The sequence below is a fragment of the Dermochelys coriacea genome, chromosome 1, assembly GCF_009764565.3.
Source record: "Dermochelys coriacea isolate rDerCor1 chromosome 1, rDerCor1.pri.v4, whole genome shotgun sequence".
Classification (NCBI taxonomy): domain Eukaryota; kingdom Metazoa; phylum Chordata; order Testudines; family Dermochelyidae; genus Dermochelys; species Dermochelys coriacea.
The window spans coordinates 8,930,139-8,946,915 of NC_050068.2; the positions used below are offsets into that span (position 1 = coordinate 8,930,139).

General features: G+C 43.1%; 1 protein-coding gene across 5 annotated transcripts in view; it reads left to right on the forward strand.

The window, feature by feature from the left end:
• Positions 1–16,777, forward strand: part of SLCO2B1 (solute carrier organic anion transporter family member 2B1) — a 113,079-nt gene that overhangs the window by 31,832 nt on the left and 64,470 nt on the right. For 4 of the 5 annotated variants that reach the window (XM_038416026.2, XM_043504017.1, XM_043504018.1 and 1 more), the window contains 3 exons: positions 13,599–13,736; positions 13,869–14,031; positions 16,502–16,723. In XM_038416026.2, coding sequence (XP_038271954.1) covers positions 13,599–13,736; positions 13,869–14,031; positions 16,502–16,723 — 523 coding nt within the window. Of the gene's footprint in view, positions 1–13,598; positions 13,737–13,868; positions 14,036–16,501; positions 16,724–16,777 lie in introns of those variants that run through there. The other variant, XM_038416044.2, reaches the window with a different exon arrangement.

Below are 16,777 nucleotides of genomic sequence, written 5' to 3' on the forward strand. Positions count from 1 at the left end.
GTTGACAGGGCCAATTAGATCAGGGTGGATGTAGTCCACTCCCAACAATAGATGAGGAGGTATCAATTCCAGGAGAGGCAAAGCTGCTTCTGTGATGAGCCAGCCACTCCCAGTCCCTATTCAAGCCCAAATGAATGGTGTTAATTTGCAAATGAATTTTAGTTCTGCTGTTTCTCTTTGAAGTCTGTTTCTGAAGTTTTTTTGTTCAAGTTTAGCTAGTTTCAAATCTGTTATAGAATGTCCAGGAAGACTGAAGTGTTCTACCACTGGCTTTTGTGTGTTACCATTTCTGATGTCCAACCTGCATGTCTACTAATGTTATATATACCATCATGTGCCAGCAATGCCCCTCTGCCATGTACGTTGGCCAAACCGGACAGTCCCTATGTAAAAGAATAAATGGACACAAATTGGACATAAATATACAGGGGACTTCATATTTTGTACAAAGTTTATTACAATAGTGTGTAGGATGTGAATATAGGGGTGCATTCAGTCACAAAGTAGTTGTAGTAATACTTATTACCTGATAGGATCAAAGCTGTGAGGTTTGATTCATTAATATTTGCAAAGTGCTTTGAGATTCTTGGACAAACAATGCTGTATATTTATGGTGTGAAGTTGATCACCTGATACTTTCTTATTAGATAATTTTACTAAGTTATAAAGTTACATGACCAATGCTTTGTTTTAAAGCACCGGAGTAAAACGGGTATAGCCCTGCCTAATAATAAGACTTTTCAAAGTGTTTTACAAATATTAATGAATTTTGCCTCACAACCCCCTCTGAGGTAGGAGAGCATGTTTGTCCCTGTTTTGCAGATGGAGAAGCTGAGGCTCGTGATGTACCCACAGTCACACACGGAGTTTGTGGGAGAGTCAAGAATGTAACCCAGATTACCTGACACAGTCTTGAGTTAGCCAGAAAACCATTGTTCCCATCAACTTTATTTTGTTCTCACGGATGTCCAAGTGCAAGTAAAATAAAGCTAATATTTTTCTATGACGATGCCTATGAAGTGACATGCACTGAAACTCAAAGAAACAAGCTGCAATAAGAGTGCTAACGATGTGTGGCACAAGGAAGCTCTGAAATCGGCCATTTTTCTAGCCCAATCAGCAGTTATACTCCTGAGTTCTCTCCTGAGATGAAAGAAACACATAAGTCTTCCTTATAAATGTTGCAGGTCAAAGTGCCTTATAATGGACTGTGTTGTTGTGTGGGACTGGAAGGCTTAGGGAATTGATTATTGGTTTCTGAGCCTTTCTTTGCTGGGATGCTGGTCAGAAGCTAGCCCTTGCTGGTGATAGAAAATAGGTTTTTTTTTTTTTGGTGGCTTTCTAGGTCAGAATTGAAGTACATTGGCATGGCAATGTGGGGAAAGTTTGCACTGCCACTGTCCGTGTTCTGCAGTTGCTAACCCAGAACTTTACCAGCACTAAGCTCACTTCCAAAAGTCTGAGAGAAAACCTGAGTGAGAGGCGTTCTGTTTCACATCTCCATCTACAGTATAAACTACCTGCACAAAAGTCTGGACCCTTAAACAACTCTCTTGCAAAGAAATCTAGAGTTTGCTTTTAGGAGCTTGGCAAGACTTTAAAGGCATTTGCCACCTGACTACTTCTTAGAGATTTTTCTTTGTTGAAGAGAAAACTATGAATGTGTCAGAAATCCCACCTGAAATTTAAAGCCCAGGAAATGGCAGCATGGGCTTTGAGCGTGGAAGTGTATTGGGCTGCAGCTCACTGTGAGTTTGAATACTATAAAAATAGATGATCTGAGCTGTCATGTGGATTTGTGCATGTGCTAGGAGAACCAAGACACAAGAATTCACTCCTCATAGACTCATAGATATTAAGGTCAAAAGGGACCATTATGATCATCTCCTAATCCATGTTGAATGCTGTGCAGAGAAGCTTTTCCCCATGCTTTATGTTGCTTTCATGAAGTTAGGTCACTCAGATTTCAGAATCCATGTCTGACTTCCTCACATTCTGGGAGACAGTTTTAGAAGCAGGATCTGAATGATCCTTACAGGAAAACCAAAGAATTGCTTAACACACTTTGCATGCTTACAACAAGCTCAGTTGATCGCAAATGGAATCACGTCACTGTAGATTTTCAAACTAAGGCACAAAAATGCATCTCAAGAACTTCATGCAAACAGTCCTCCCGGGGAATGCTGTACAGACCAGAAAGACTTTAAAACATTTAATGACATGTTGCACTAATTCCTTCAATACTACAAAATGGACAAAATAAGGATTTGATGCAGCTTCCAGAGAAGTCCATGTCAAGACTCCATTGAGCTCTGTGGCAGCAAGATCTAGCCTTGACTTAATATAGTGAACATTAGGGGGCAAATTCTTTTCTACGCTACACAAGAGGAACTCCACTGAAAGTAGATGGGGTAGCACCAGTATTCACCAGAGGAGAATTTGGCCGTTAGACTTTGTAATAGAAGAGCACATCAAGCAAAATACATAAAGACTGCTGACAAAGCTGAAGATTAGGTTCACTTTCTTTCTCTAGCTGTTTTCATGAATATTGTAATGAACATAAGAAGACAAATCCACGAAGGAAATATGGGAAGACGGTGCTATGGCTAAAGCCTAGGACTGAACACAATGGGCCAATATTTTCAAAAGTGATTTCATATTTTGGGTGCCTGACCTGAGTCACTTTATATGGTCCTGATTTTCAGAGAGCAGGAGCTCAGCACTTTCTGAAAATTAGGCCCCATTAAAGTGTCTCAAGTTGGGCAGCCAAACATGTAGGCACCCAAAATCACTAGTCACTTTTTAAAATCTTGGCAAAGAAATTGGGGTTCTATACTTGGCTCTGCCACAGGGTACCTCCCTGGGCCTGACTTTCCCCACCTGCAAAATCCAGGCCATTGTGAGGGTGAATTAATTAACGTGTGTGAAGGGCTTTGAGATCCTCAGAAGAAAGGTGCTGTGGACAAGTGAAGTGTTGTTAGCAGTTACTGTGTGTGTCATGGCAGCAATTCACCTTTGAGTAAAAACAAAGTTATGAGTGTAATATAGTCTGCTTGACAGCAAAGACATATAATTATATGTTATCGGCACTGGCCAGCTACTATATAAAAAGAACTTGAGGTTGCAGTTATAGCACAAGTTCTGCTCAACTGTTTTCTCCTAATTTATATTCTGAGTGTGTGTGTGTGTGTGTGTGTGTGTGTTTTCAGTCACTTCCTACTGCCATCATCCCTAGCTGGAATCAGACCAGAGGCTGCGTATCCATTTGAATTACTCATAACGTTAACCTGCACATTACTGTGGTTAAAGGGTCAGGTCTTGGCCTTCTTGTAAATAGCTTGCTCTATCCTGCCTTGAATCCCCTTGCCTACTGCAGACATATGTGCATGTTGCCCATTTGGCTGGCAGTCTGAAATATGTTCATGTGCAGGCCTGGCCTGAGGTCACATGGGGTGCTTGTGACCATCAAGAGAGGAGCCATTGCATGCCCCACAACTAAAGCCTGTGAGAACAACACTAACCCAGCCCGGATTCTGCTGAGGAGAGCTGTAAGGCCCAACAGTGGAGGGTCAGCCCTGCCTGTGTTCTACTGGCAAGTGTTGTGAGACCCAGACTGGTATGGGGATGGGCAGGAGAGAGCGCTCGGGGTTTGTTCGTTATTTTGGTCAATGGTATATCGACAGAGACCTGGTGGAAAGATTATTCTTCCTGCACTGAGCAGGGATCATCATTTAGGATCAAATGGGTGTAACATACACTATCTAATTGTAGCTATTGCAGAGAAGCAGGCACTGGTGAGCCTTGGTCCTTTCAGTCTTCTGTGAAAAACTACACTTATAGAAACAACGAGGAGTCCGGTGGCACCTTAAAGACTAACAGATGTATTTATTTTACACTAATAGAGTCATGAACTATCCGGTCAAATAGGGACCTGTTTTCTAACCATGTTCGCAATGCTGGTAAGAGTCCCACATATCCTCTTCCCCAGGGAAATGCAAGAAAGTATAATGGTAATACAATAACCCAATAATATACTACAACCTAGATCAGGCAAACCTTTTGGCCTGAGGGCCACATCTGGGAATAGAAATTATATGGCGGGCCATGAATGCTCACAGAATTGGGGTTGGGGTGCAAGAGAGGGTGAGGGCTCTGGTTGGGGGTACGGGCTCTGGGGTGGGGCCAGAAATGCGGACTTCAGGGTGCGGGAAGGGGCTCTGGGCTGGGGAAGTGGGTTGCGGGGCAGAGGGATGTGGGCTGCATCTGAGGTGCGGGCTGTGGGATGGGACTGGAGATGAGGAGTTTGGGATGTAGGAGGGTGCTCTGGGCTGGGTTCGGAGGGTGGGAGGGGGATCAGGGCTGTGGCAGGAAATTGGGGTGCGGTCTGGGATCGAGGGATTCAGAAAGGGATCAGAGCTGGGGCAGGGAGTTGAGGCATGGAGAGAGGCTCAGGGGTGCAGACTCCAGGTGGTGCTTACCTCAAGCGGCTCTTGGAAGAAGTTGCATGTCCCTTCTCTGGCTCCTATACAGAGGCTCAGCCAGGCGGCTCTGCATACTGTCCTGTTCACAGGCACTGCCCCAGCTGCTCCATTGGGAGTGCTGGAGTGGGCCACAGGAGCGGGGCAATTGGAGTGAGCAAGAGCCAGAGGGGGGCCGTGCCGCAGCTTCCAGTAGCCAGGTGGAGCAGCCCCCAATCCTGCTCCCTGCTGGAGCACCGGAGCGGGCCAAGCCCCAGACCCTGTTCCCCAGCGGGAGATCGAGGGCCAGTGTAAAACAGCTGGTGGCCGGATCCAGCCCATGGGCTGTAGTTTGCCCACCCCTGACCTAGATGGAGCTACTATTAGGTGGGTACATAACTGTGGTTGGAAACCCATTCCCTGAGAGTAGTTATCAGTGGTCACAGTCAAGCGGGAACATGACCTAGGAGGGAAGATTGAAGAAATTTGGTTTGTTTAGTCTGGAGAAGAGAAGACTGAGAGAAGACATGATAACAGTTTTCAAGTAAATTAAAGGTTGTTACAAGCAGGAGGGAGAAACATTTTTTTTCTTAACCTCTGAGGATAGAACAAGAAGCAATGGGCTTAAATTGCAGCACAGGTGGTATAGGTTGTACATTAGGAAAAACTTCCTATCTGTCAGGGTGGTTAAACACTGGAATAAATTGCCAAGAGAGGTTGTGGAATCTCCATCATTGGAGATTTTTAAGAGCAGGTTACACAAACGTGTCAGGGATGGTCTAGATAATACTTAGTCATACCATGAGTGCAGGGGACTGGACTAGATGACCTCTTGAGGTCCCTTCCAGTCCTACAATTCTATGATTCTATGTTTATTGCAGTGGCAAGGAATCCTTAGCTCACAAAAGGCTGGAAATTTTTTCTACCAATTTCTTTCTTTCTTTCTTTCTTCTGGAGATAAGACACTATTCTTGATAAAACTTTTAATATTTTAGAGGCATTTGAGTATTGATCTTGGGCAATTGAGAAAACTTGACAAGAGAGTCAAGTGAAAGATTTGATTTGACTTCATCAGCCAAAGCACAGGCAAAGCCACAGGTACTTCATATACATATGTGGCACATCACAAGTCTGAGAGCAAAAATTTATATAAGGCAGAACCTATGGTTACTTTTAGCAGCAGGAAGGGGATTATGGAAGCAAGTGGCTGGTCTTGTCTCTCTGGCTCGTTCTCCATACTGCAGGTGAACACATCTTGATCCAAATTGAAGCTTTCCTTGCCTTGTCCTCTATATTAGATACAAAAGAAGTGGCACTCTACAGAATAATGCACTGAGATGGTCATTGAGAGAAGCTGCAATTAAGCATGCTCACTGGAAGCCTTAGTTTCCACTGGAAACAATCATAACCCAGAATATCATAACACAGCAATACACAGACAATCCAGGAAGTTTTTGGAGAGTGTTGGGGACAACTTCCTGGTACAAGTGCTGGAGGAACCAACTGGGGGCTGTGCCTCTCTTGACCTGCTGCTTACAAACAGGGAAGAATTGGTAGGGGAATTAGAAGTGGATGGCAACCGAGGCAGCAGTGACAATGAGATGGTTGAGTTCAGGATCCTGACAAAAGGAAGAAAGGAGAGTAGCAAAATACGGACCATGGATTTCAGAAAAGCAGCCTTAGACTCCCTTAGGGAACTGATGGGCAGGATCCCTGGGGAGGCTAATATGAAGGGGGAAGGAGTCCAGGAAACCTGGCTATATTTTAAAGAAGCCTTATTGTGGGCGCAGGAACAAACCACCCTGATGTGCAGAAAGAATAGAAAACATGACAGGCGACCAGCTTGGCTTAACAGAGAAACCTTCGGTGAGCTTAAACTCAAAAAGGAAGCTTCTAAGAAGTGGAAATTGGGACAGATAACAAGGGAGGAGTATAAAAATATTGCTAGAGCATGCAGGGGTGTAATCAGGAAGGCCAAGGCACATTTGCAGTTGCAAAAGAGTTTCTACAGCTATGTTAGCAACAAGAAGTCAATCAAGGAAAGGGTGAGGGACCATTACTGAATGGGGGAGGCAACATAATGACAGATGATGTGGAAAAAGCTGAAGTACTCAATGCTTTTTTTGCCTCAGTCTTCAAAGACAAGGTCAGCTCCCAGACTGCTGCACTGGGCAACACAGTATGGGGAGGAGGTGAGCAGCCCTCAGTGGTGAAAGAACAGGTTAAGGACTATTTAGAAAAGCTGGACTTGCACAAGTCCATGGGTCCAGACCTATTGCATCTAAGGGTGCTGAGGGAGTTTGCTGATGTGATTGCAGAGCCATTGGCCATTATCTTTGAAAATTCATGGTGATTGGGGGAGGTCCCAGATGATTGGAAAAAGGCATATATAGTGCCCATATTTTTAAAAGAAAGAGAAGCCGGGGAACTACAGACCAGTCAGCCTCACTTCAGTCCCCGGCAAAATCATTAGTCCTCAACTAATACATTTTGAAGCACTTGGAGGAGAGGAAGATGATGAGGAACAGTCAACATGGATTCACCAAGGGCAAGTCATGCCTGACCAACATGATTGCCATCTATGATGAGATAACTGGCTCTGTGGATATGGGGAAAGTGGTGAATTTGATATAGCTTGACTTTAGCAAAGCATTTGATACAGTTTCCCACAGTATTCTTGCCAGCAAATTAAAGAAGTATGGATTAGATGAATGGACTATAAAGTGGATTGAAAGCTGGTTAGATTGTCGGGCTCAACAGGTAGTGATCAACAGTTTTATGTCTAGTTGGCAGTCGGTATCAAGCAGAGTTCCCCAGGGGTCGGTCCTGGGTTCAACATCTTTATTAATGATCTGGATGATGGAATTAATTGCACTCTCAGCAAGTTCGCAGATGACACTGAGCTGTGGGGAGAGGTAGATATGCTGCAGGGTAGGTATAGGTATATGTACCACTAGAGGCTGGGGACCGACTAGCTAAGCAGCAGTTCTGCAGAAAAGGACCTGGGGATTACAGTGAACAAGAAGCTGGATATGCGTCAGCAGTGTGCCCTTGTTGCCAAGAAGGCCAACGGCATATTGGGCTGTATTAGTAGGAGCATTGCCAGCAGATCAAGGGAAGTGATTATTCCCCTCTATTCGGCACTGGTGAAGCCACATCTGGAGTAATGTGTCCAGTTTTGGTTCCCCCACTACAGAAGGGATGTGGATAAATTGGAGAGTGTCCAGCAGAGGGCAACGAAAATTATTAGGAGGTTGAGGCACATGACTTATGAGGAGAGGCTGAGGTAACTGGGCTTATTTAGTCTGTAGAAGAGAAAAGTAAGGGGGTATTTGATAGCAGCCTTCAACTACCTGAAGGGGGGTTCCAAAGAGGATGGAGCTCGGCTATTCTCAGTGGTGGCAGATGACAGAACAAGAAACAATGGTCTCAAGTTGCAGTCGGGGAAGTCTAGGTTGGATATTAGTAAACACTATTTCACTAGGAGGGTGGTGAAGCACTGGGATGGGTTACCTAGGGAGGTGGTGGAATTTCCATCCTTAGAGGTTTTTAAGGCCTGGCTTGATAAAGCCCTGGCTGGGATGATTTAGTTGGTGTTGGTCCTGCTTTGAGGAGGGGATTGGACTAGATGACCTCCTGAGGTCTCTTCTAACCCTAATATTCTGTGATTCTATCATCTAATTTTGTCATGTTGGGTAAATCCGGAGATGTAGGTTCTATTCCCAGCTCCAACACTGACTTTCTGTTGTCTTTGGGCAAGTCACATATCTCTGGGTCTTCTTTACTTCCAAAAGACGATAATAATGCTTCCCTATCTCATAGGGGCGATATGAAGCTAAATTTCTTAATGTTTGTACAGGGCTTGGAGATCCTTTGATGCAAAGTGCAGTAATAGGGCATGCCATCCATTTTGCTCAGGTAAGCAGCTCTAGACCCGGATACGTCTCCATGGTGCTGTAATGAGTGAAAAATGTTTGCCAGCTGTTTATTCCCAGGGAATGAGCAGGTAGAAAGAATTTTCCCATTTGTCCTGGATCGTGAGCACTCTCCGCCTGTGGCTGCAACAATAAACTACCAGACTGGAATGTCTTGCTTATGCTAAGTGGACTCTACATCATCTTCTTTTTCCTTGGAGCTTCAGGAGAAGACTAGAGATTCTATTCTAGGTAGGTTCTTATACCACTCAGTTCACCGTAGTACTTGAGCATCTTCCACCAGTGTGCACTAAGTGATGTGACTGACTAACATCTGTCATGGGTGGTTAATTCTCTCTCTCTCTCAACCAGTCCCTAGGTGAGAATCATATATACAGTGTTCTGCTTTGTTAGGGTTTTTTAAAATATCTACACATGAGATGGAAAAGCCCTAAGGCCATCTTGTCTGTTTCCCTGTCCCAGGGCCCCTATCACAGAATCTAAGAATTTAAAAACTTTTCTAAAAACTAAAAATTTTCTTCCTTCTCAGAAAGAGATCCTGGTCCAGCTCCCTACGGGTATATTGCACCTCCTTGTGCCAGCCTGATCTACTGTGTTCCAGGGAATGGTGGAATCCATCATCTAATGGAGAGCAGGCAGCTATTTCCACTGGGGGTGGGCAGCTTTAATCTCCATAGAGTGCCATAGGAGCATTAAATCATCATATCTCCTGACTGTGCCCCTCCCTCATAAACACTGCCATACTGGGAGCTGCACTGGCCTGCTTGGGGTCCCTAATTTAAGAAAGATTGTGGCTTTCTTGTGCTGCTGTAATCCTCCAATGAACTTTCTGTTGCCAGGATTCCTGCCCGCAAAGGCCATTGCAATGGACTGGGGCCCAATGCCTTCAGATCTTGGAATTGTTCTTCCAGTAAATCCCTTCAGATCATTGTTCATTTTTGTTGTTTTATCTCTGATTTCCTTTTGTTGTTTGACCTATTTCTGGTTTTAAGTTGGCTGTGACTCAATGTGTTGCTTGTAGACAGGAACTGTCATCTTCCTGCTCTGCGCTGTTATGTCTTACTAGAAGAAACACACACCACATTATACAAATAATACAATACATAATTTCCTGCTGGAGAGAGGAAAAGAGAACAAAGAACCATAAATGACAGCTGCTAGTCACATTGCTTAATGTGCTTCTGGAAGGCACTCGGCTAACATGGTGATCAGAGCTATATAAGAACCTGAATAGAAAGTATATAAACAGATGTTGAGCTCTGAGACACATAGAAACAATGAGATCCGTGTTCTGATTCGGGTATTTGGTCTGGATTAATGCAAATTAGTAAATCACAATTTACTGAACTAAAAGAAAACATACTTTTTGATGCCTTCAAGTGCCATAAGCCCCACATTTCTAACGTTTCCTGAAAACTGTTGTAATCCCATAGGAAATGTCATCTTGGGTCAAAAAAACTAGTAGCGCCTTCAAAATCTATTGCTGTGTCACTAAGAAATTTTAAAACAAACAAACAAACAAACAAAAAAGCTTTTGCTTGGTAGAGCCTACAATATATGCTGATATGTTACCCAGTGATAAGAGAAGAAACCCAAGAGGTGGCAAGTGGAAATGCTTTGTTAATTTCAAACTCCAAGGATACCAGAGCACTGTGATCCATGTCTGACAAATAGGTAGGGATGAGATTGACAATGCAATTTCTCTCGCTGTCAATCTTCTACAAAGGTATTACAAATGAAAGAGAACAGGAAGATATTTCAATGCAATAATTTCTGGCCTGATAGTGCACTGAGAGTGTGTGTGTGTTTGTGAGAGAGAGAGAGAGAGAGAGAGATGTGGAGGTATAGTGGCCAAATGTGCTGACCTTTTCTCTCTAAAAATGGAAGGGGAGTTACTTCATGGTTAGAACAATGGGATCTGGGTAGTTGGACTTCTAGATTCTCTTCTCACCACTGACTCATTGCCCAGCCAGTAATACTGGGACAATATACTTATATTCTGGTGCTGTGAAGCTTATCAGTGTTTCAGAAGTGCTTTGAGACTGTTAGAGGAGATGTGCTATAGAAGGGAAAGTTTAATTTTTCAAATTCTGGCTTAGATCACAGGTCAGTCAAGTTTGGTGTTATCATTTTTAGTCTTAGTTGGCATCAGCATATGATACATCCTCATTTGATAGTCCCTGCCCCAGAGGGGACTGATGTAGCATGGGACATTTCAACACATTGGTTCAGAAATTGTAGAGGTGCTGCAAGCCATATGTACAGGAGATCTATATATTGCCAGCTGGCGTTATGCCTGGCTCTGGCTATTACTATCTACCCTTCCTTGTATCTCTGTATGTGCAGTATCTTCTCTATCACAAACTCTCGTGCAGGAAAATGACCTCTGAATCAGACAGAGTGTTGTCTGAAACTTCAGCTTGTCCAGAGTGACCTAACACAGAAGCTGCTGAAGTGAACAGTCTATGCTGCAGTACAAAGAGCAGGCCTGATGCATGGAGATTTGGGAGCTCTTCCGCTGCACAGCAGCTCATTAAAGTAATCTCAATTGTAGGAACCAGGATTTGTTTTTACAAAATTCAAGACTATCATAGATATGCACTGACATAAAGAGCAGGGGGCAGACTGTCCCCTCCATTCCATTGGGAAGGAGGATCAGTCTGATGGAACTAGATGAGGAGATACAGGAGGGAGGATGCCACATCTAAAGCTTTGTTCTTCCCTTCCCTTGACCTCATGGAAGCAACTTTCTGGGGGCACCATGAGGAACAGTCTCCGCAGGTTGGTAGAGGGAACGCCACTATCCATGTTATTGTTCTTGAGGAAACCTCTAGGGAATCAGTGAGTATGATCTGGCTGGCCAATTAATGAAGGAAGAGAGAGAGAGAGTGTGTGTACATAATCTCTGCCATTTTAGAGACACCTTAGATATCTGCAATAGGTAGCTGGAGAATCAATCAGTTTTCCAAGCACAGATGACCCTATGCATTTCCAAATTTAAAGATGTTTCCTCTCTCTCCACCCCCTCTTATTACTGGGTTAATATTGTTGTAAATAGTTCTTTGTCTTTTCAAAGGTGAAGAGCTTCTTTCTAGAACATACAAGCCAAAGAACCTGATATCATGATCCAACAAATTAATGTAAAACCTCTATCACACTTCATGGTGAAATGCAGTAGAAAATGGTGCAACAAAAGACAAATAGGGGCCTATGATCTCCTAAACTGTCCTAAAGTCAGCCTCTCTTTTCCCTCTTTCATTCAAATAGAGAAGGCACTGGTATGGTCTGAGGGCTAGAGCACAGGACTCAAAGGAGCTGAGTTCTATTCCCAACTCTATCATTGAATATCTCTGTACATGAATTCCCTGATCTGTAAAATAGGGAGAATAATATGTGCCAGTATTTGATAACCTGGGATGAAAAGGTTTATGGAAATACCAAGTATCACTGGGAAGTTGCTCAAAAGGGAGTAAAGGTAAACGCATACATGAAAATAGAAATAGCAGTAGTGTCGTCTGTTACACACAGTTGAGGATGTGACAAATCCTGGATTTGGACTGGATGGATACACAAATCCACACTGATAGTGGAGGTTTTTCAAATTGCTCACATACCTGTATTCATTTCAGAACATTAACAGATAGCCAGAAGTGGCTCTGTCCATTCTGCTGAGCCCTGGGCTTAGTCAGTCAGTCATCAAAAGTACTCAGATTCCACCTGAATGATATTCCTGTGGCCAGAAATCATGCCTCTGTAGCAACTTAAGATATGGAGAGGCTGGTTGTGTGGTGAAGGGAGTAGCTATGAGGCTACTAGACTTTAACAAGAACTTTGAGAGCTGGGAAAGATCCATAGCTTCTTCCTAAGATATTTGACTAAATGCATCCTTTGCAACCCAGTGCCTGTATCAAAAGAAATCAGCAGGAGGGAAGAAATAGAATTATATAAGGTTTTTCCCCGCTGAGCCTAGAAACAAGGTATTTGTTAATTTTAGATGCATGTTTGTTGCTGCAGTGCTATAACAGCATGTCAGGTTTTTATTAATATCTCAGGCAACTGGATGGTTCTGGGTCATGGAAAGTAGAAATGGCTATGGAGCTGTCCATTTCTTGACCACCACTTCAAAGCCAGTGCAGGCTGGTAGTGCCCCATATGAAATTAGTTTGATTGTCTAAGCCAGTTTCTAATGGACAGATGTCCCTAGCACAGCTGGCAGCAACTGGCACTCTTGTTGGCAGTTTCAGCAGAGAAGGATTTAAGGGACCTGATGATTGAACTACGCTCTAGCCCCAGGGATAGTGCTGCCAGGTTAGGATCAAGGTCCAGTATCTGAAGAGCGTGAGAGAAGTGTGTTCCTGCCCTGGGGATAAATAACTCCAGTCTCTGGAGTCTCTCACCAGCAATGTCCATACTCAGTAACAGCAGTAACAACGAGGAGTCCTTGTGGCATCTTATAGACTAACAAATTTATTTGGGCGTAAGCTTTTGTGGGCTAAAACCTACTTCATCAGATGCATGGAGTGGAAAATACAGTAGCAGGTGTATATATACACAGTACATGAAAAAATGCCTTACCAACTGGGGGGTCAATGCTAACGAGACAATTCAATTAACAGTAGAATACCAAAGGAGGAAAAATCACTTTTGTAGTGGTAATGAGGGTGGCCCATTTCAAACAGCTGACAAGAAGGTATGAGTAACAGTATGGGGAAATTAGATTTTGTAATAACCCATCCACTCCCAGTCTTTATTCCCTAATTTGATAGTATACAGTTTTCAAATTAATTCCAGTTCTGCAGTTTCTCGTTGGAGTCTGTTTTTGAAGGTTTTTGTTGTTGAAGAATTGCCACTTTTAAATCTGTTATTGAGTGTCCAGGGAGGTTGAAGTGTTCTCCTACTGGTTTTTGAGTGTTATAATTCCTGATGTCAGGTTTGTGTCCATTTATTCTTTTGTGTAAAGACTGTCCGGTTTGGCCAATGTACATGGCAGAAGGGCATTGCTGTCACATGATGGCATATATCACATTGGTAGATGTGCAGGTAGCGATATTTTAAAGTTTCTCCACATGTTCAGTGGCCACCACACTTCTTATTTTTAAGGGATTGTTTTATTTAAAAATAAGAAAGTTTGGAAAAAGAGGGTTTTTTTAGGTTACAACTTTCAATAGTAATAACTGTACTGAGTGGATTTTTTTTGTCTCTACAGTTTTTTGTGTTCTGCCATGGGTTTCTCCAGCTCTCCCAGCTCCTGCTATCTGGCTATCTGAAAAGCTCAATTTCAACGATTGAGAAGCGGTTTGGCTTGTCCAGTCAGACATCTGGATTGCTCGCTTCCTTCAATGAGGTAATTTCTGCTGTATTCAAAATTCTCTCTTTTAATCTTCCATCCACACAACTCTCCTGAACTCTTCTTTGTCCTAAGGAGGTCATTTGCAAAGTGTTTCAGAAGCTTTTTAATCTCTGTCTCCTACTGCAGGTTGGGAACACATTGCTGATAGTCTTCGTAAGTTACTTTGGAAGCAGAGTGAACAGGCCCCGGTTCATTGGCTGCGGCGCTATTCTTGTATCCATAGCTGGGTTGCTCATGTCTCTTCCTCACTTTATAACGGGGCTATATGAATATGACCAGTCCATTGCCAGTAGGTACTCTAAATGTATATACTTTTTGGGAACAGGTAAAGGGGGAGACCTTTTTTTGAGGTTTCATTAACTGCAAAGCATAAAAATGTGGAATATGACACCAAAGAAGCAGATATTGAACTTTTGTTTTCAGAAATTAAAATGTACTGGCCCCAAGAGGTAAATATTGACCGAGGTGAAGCCAAGAGAGGAATAACAAGAAAACAGCTCCTAGGTTGGAATCAAAGCAAAGGAAAATGAAATCTAAAGCATTTACATTCTTAGATATACCGCTGCTTCTACTTCCTGCTTCCCCTTTCATTATGATTATTTAATGATTATTTTAATGATTATTTAGGGCACCAAATGTACCCTGGGACCCTACCCCAAAGAGATTACAATCAAGGATCTAATCCTGCAAATCATTACTCACACAAGTTGTCCTTACACAAGTAGTCCCACTGAGTTCAGTCCAAATCAAGGAGAATACTTATGTGAGCAAGGGTTTGTAGGATGGGGCTTTAAACTGTAGGAGAAGGAAGAGGATTGGATGCCATCAACAGCAGTGGTAGAGCAGTGACCATAGGCACAAGTGCCTGGATATTAAATCTTTCTTGCTTTATTTGTGATTTCATTAATGCTTCCTTGTGGGCGAGACTAGTGTTCGCAGGCCTCATTGAAGAAGTCACTTTTAGGAAAGGATGTGAAGGATGTGCTAAGATGTGTAGGACCAGGTCAGGGAGAGGATTTACAAGCATAGGGAGCTTCATGGAAGAAGTGAGGAGATGAGAATGGAAGGAGAATATGCTGGTGGAGGTTAGTCATCCTGCTCCTTGACCTCAAGGTTATAATCCCCAATCACAGTAATAATAGAAATGCTACTATCAGACTCCACAAAATTCTTTAGAAACTTCTCTAAGAGGCCTTTTCCCTGTTTCCTTGGGTCACTGCACAGGTACAGACCAGCCAGAACACAGCTGGGGTCACAGACTCGGTCTGCATTGTACATTCCCATTAATATTTCCTCAGTTACAGCCACCAAAGGAAGATTTACAAAGTGCACAGCTTTTTTTTCACAGCTTTATCCAGGGAATAAAGGCTAACGAAAGTATGGAAACAAGTTCAACCTACACTTCATGACAGGCCCTTGGTTAGTGCAGACGTTTCCTGGGACAGATGACTGATCTGTCAAACACAAAGGAAAAATCCAGAATTCAGTGTTGTTTGGGGGACTAAACAAAAATTCCAGAACTGTTATCTATTATTTCACAATTATTTATGATACCCAATTTTTTTTATTTCACGTCTCCATCTCCATTACACTGGTATCAATCCAGAGTAACTCCACCAAAGTCAGAGTAGATGAGATCAGACCGCTTTTTTAATTGGACTTGATTTTTATCCTTTTTGTATCCATCTATATTTTTAAATGTGACAGTTACTGTACTTATCTATGGATTTCAGAGTAGCAGCCGTGTTAGTCTGTATTCGCAAAAAGAAAAGGAGTACTTGTGGCACCTTAGAGACTAACAAATTTATTAGAGCATAAGCTTTCGTGAGCTACAGCTCACTTCATCGGATGCATTTCCACCAAATGCATCCGATGAAGTGAGCTGTAGCTCACGAAAGCTTATGCTCTAATAAATTTGTTAGTCTCTAAGGTGCCACAAGGACTCCTTTTCTTATCTATGGAGTAACCTTTGGTTAGTGTCATTGTTCTTTTATCATAATTATCTTTCACAGCTCAACAAAAACATTTCATTTGTTTCTGATTGTCTTGCACAGTGTCTCCAATGTGGATGTTAAATTAAGGCCTCCTGTTTATTTGATGTATATCTAGATGTATTTGCCATTGTTGTTAGGTAGGTTATTATTGACTAGATAAAGAGATTTTTAAAAAGAAACAAATATTGTACCAAATTCTGCCCTGTGTAACACTTGTGCAATTTCATTAGTCCACTGAGGCAGAAGGGGGTAACTGAAAGTAGAATTTAGCCCATCATTTGTTTAATTTGTAAACCGTACATGGCTATAGAAATCACTCAGAGCCAGATTTCCCCTGGCCCCAGCAGCTGGCATGGGGTTGAGGAAAACCCAAAGGTCAAGGACTATCTCAGCTCCTGCCTTTGGAAAAGTGTAGGGACTGCATGCTCTGTGTTGTATGCCAGGTGGCAGGATGAAAGCACTGTGCGGTGCAGCTGGGCTGGGGCACCAAGAAAGCAAGCTTATGCCAGACCGCAATCACTGCTTGTGTTCTGGAGAGCATGGGGAGGAATTAGTCCTCTGGAGGCACAGTCAGTGACTGAGATCCCCATGGGGCTGTGTGACTCCACAGTTGGGACTGTAGCTAAGAGCCACAACCTAACCCTCAGAGAGACAAACAGCAGCTCTGTATCTGTTACTATTTTACAGAGGATGTTTCACGTCTAAGGTTAGGTGCCCACCAACTTCGGCTTTGAGCACTTAGGGGTGTTGCATTTGCCTCCACAGGTGTGTTCAGCAATTCTACTGATCTCTGCCAGCCTGCTATATCCACCAGAAACCTCAGTGGCACAGACTGCACCCCACATGCAGTGAAAGAAAACCGTGAGGTCCTGCTGATCCTGTTCATTGGCCAGGCTTTGCTAGGGATTGGAGGGGTCCCCATCCAGCCCTTTGGGATCTCTTACATTGACGATTTTGCCAGTGAGAGAAACTCACCTCTCTATTTAGGTAAGACTAGAACTGAGTCCCACCACGGTAAGAAAGGAAAACAGCACTTATGCT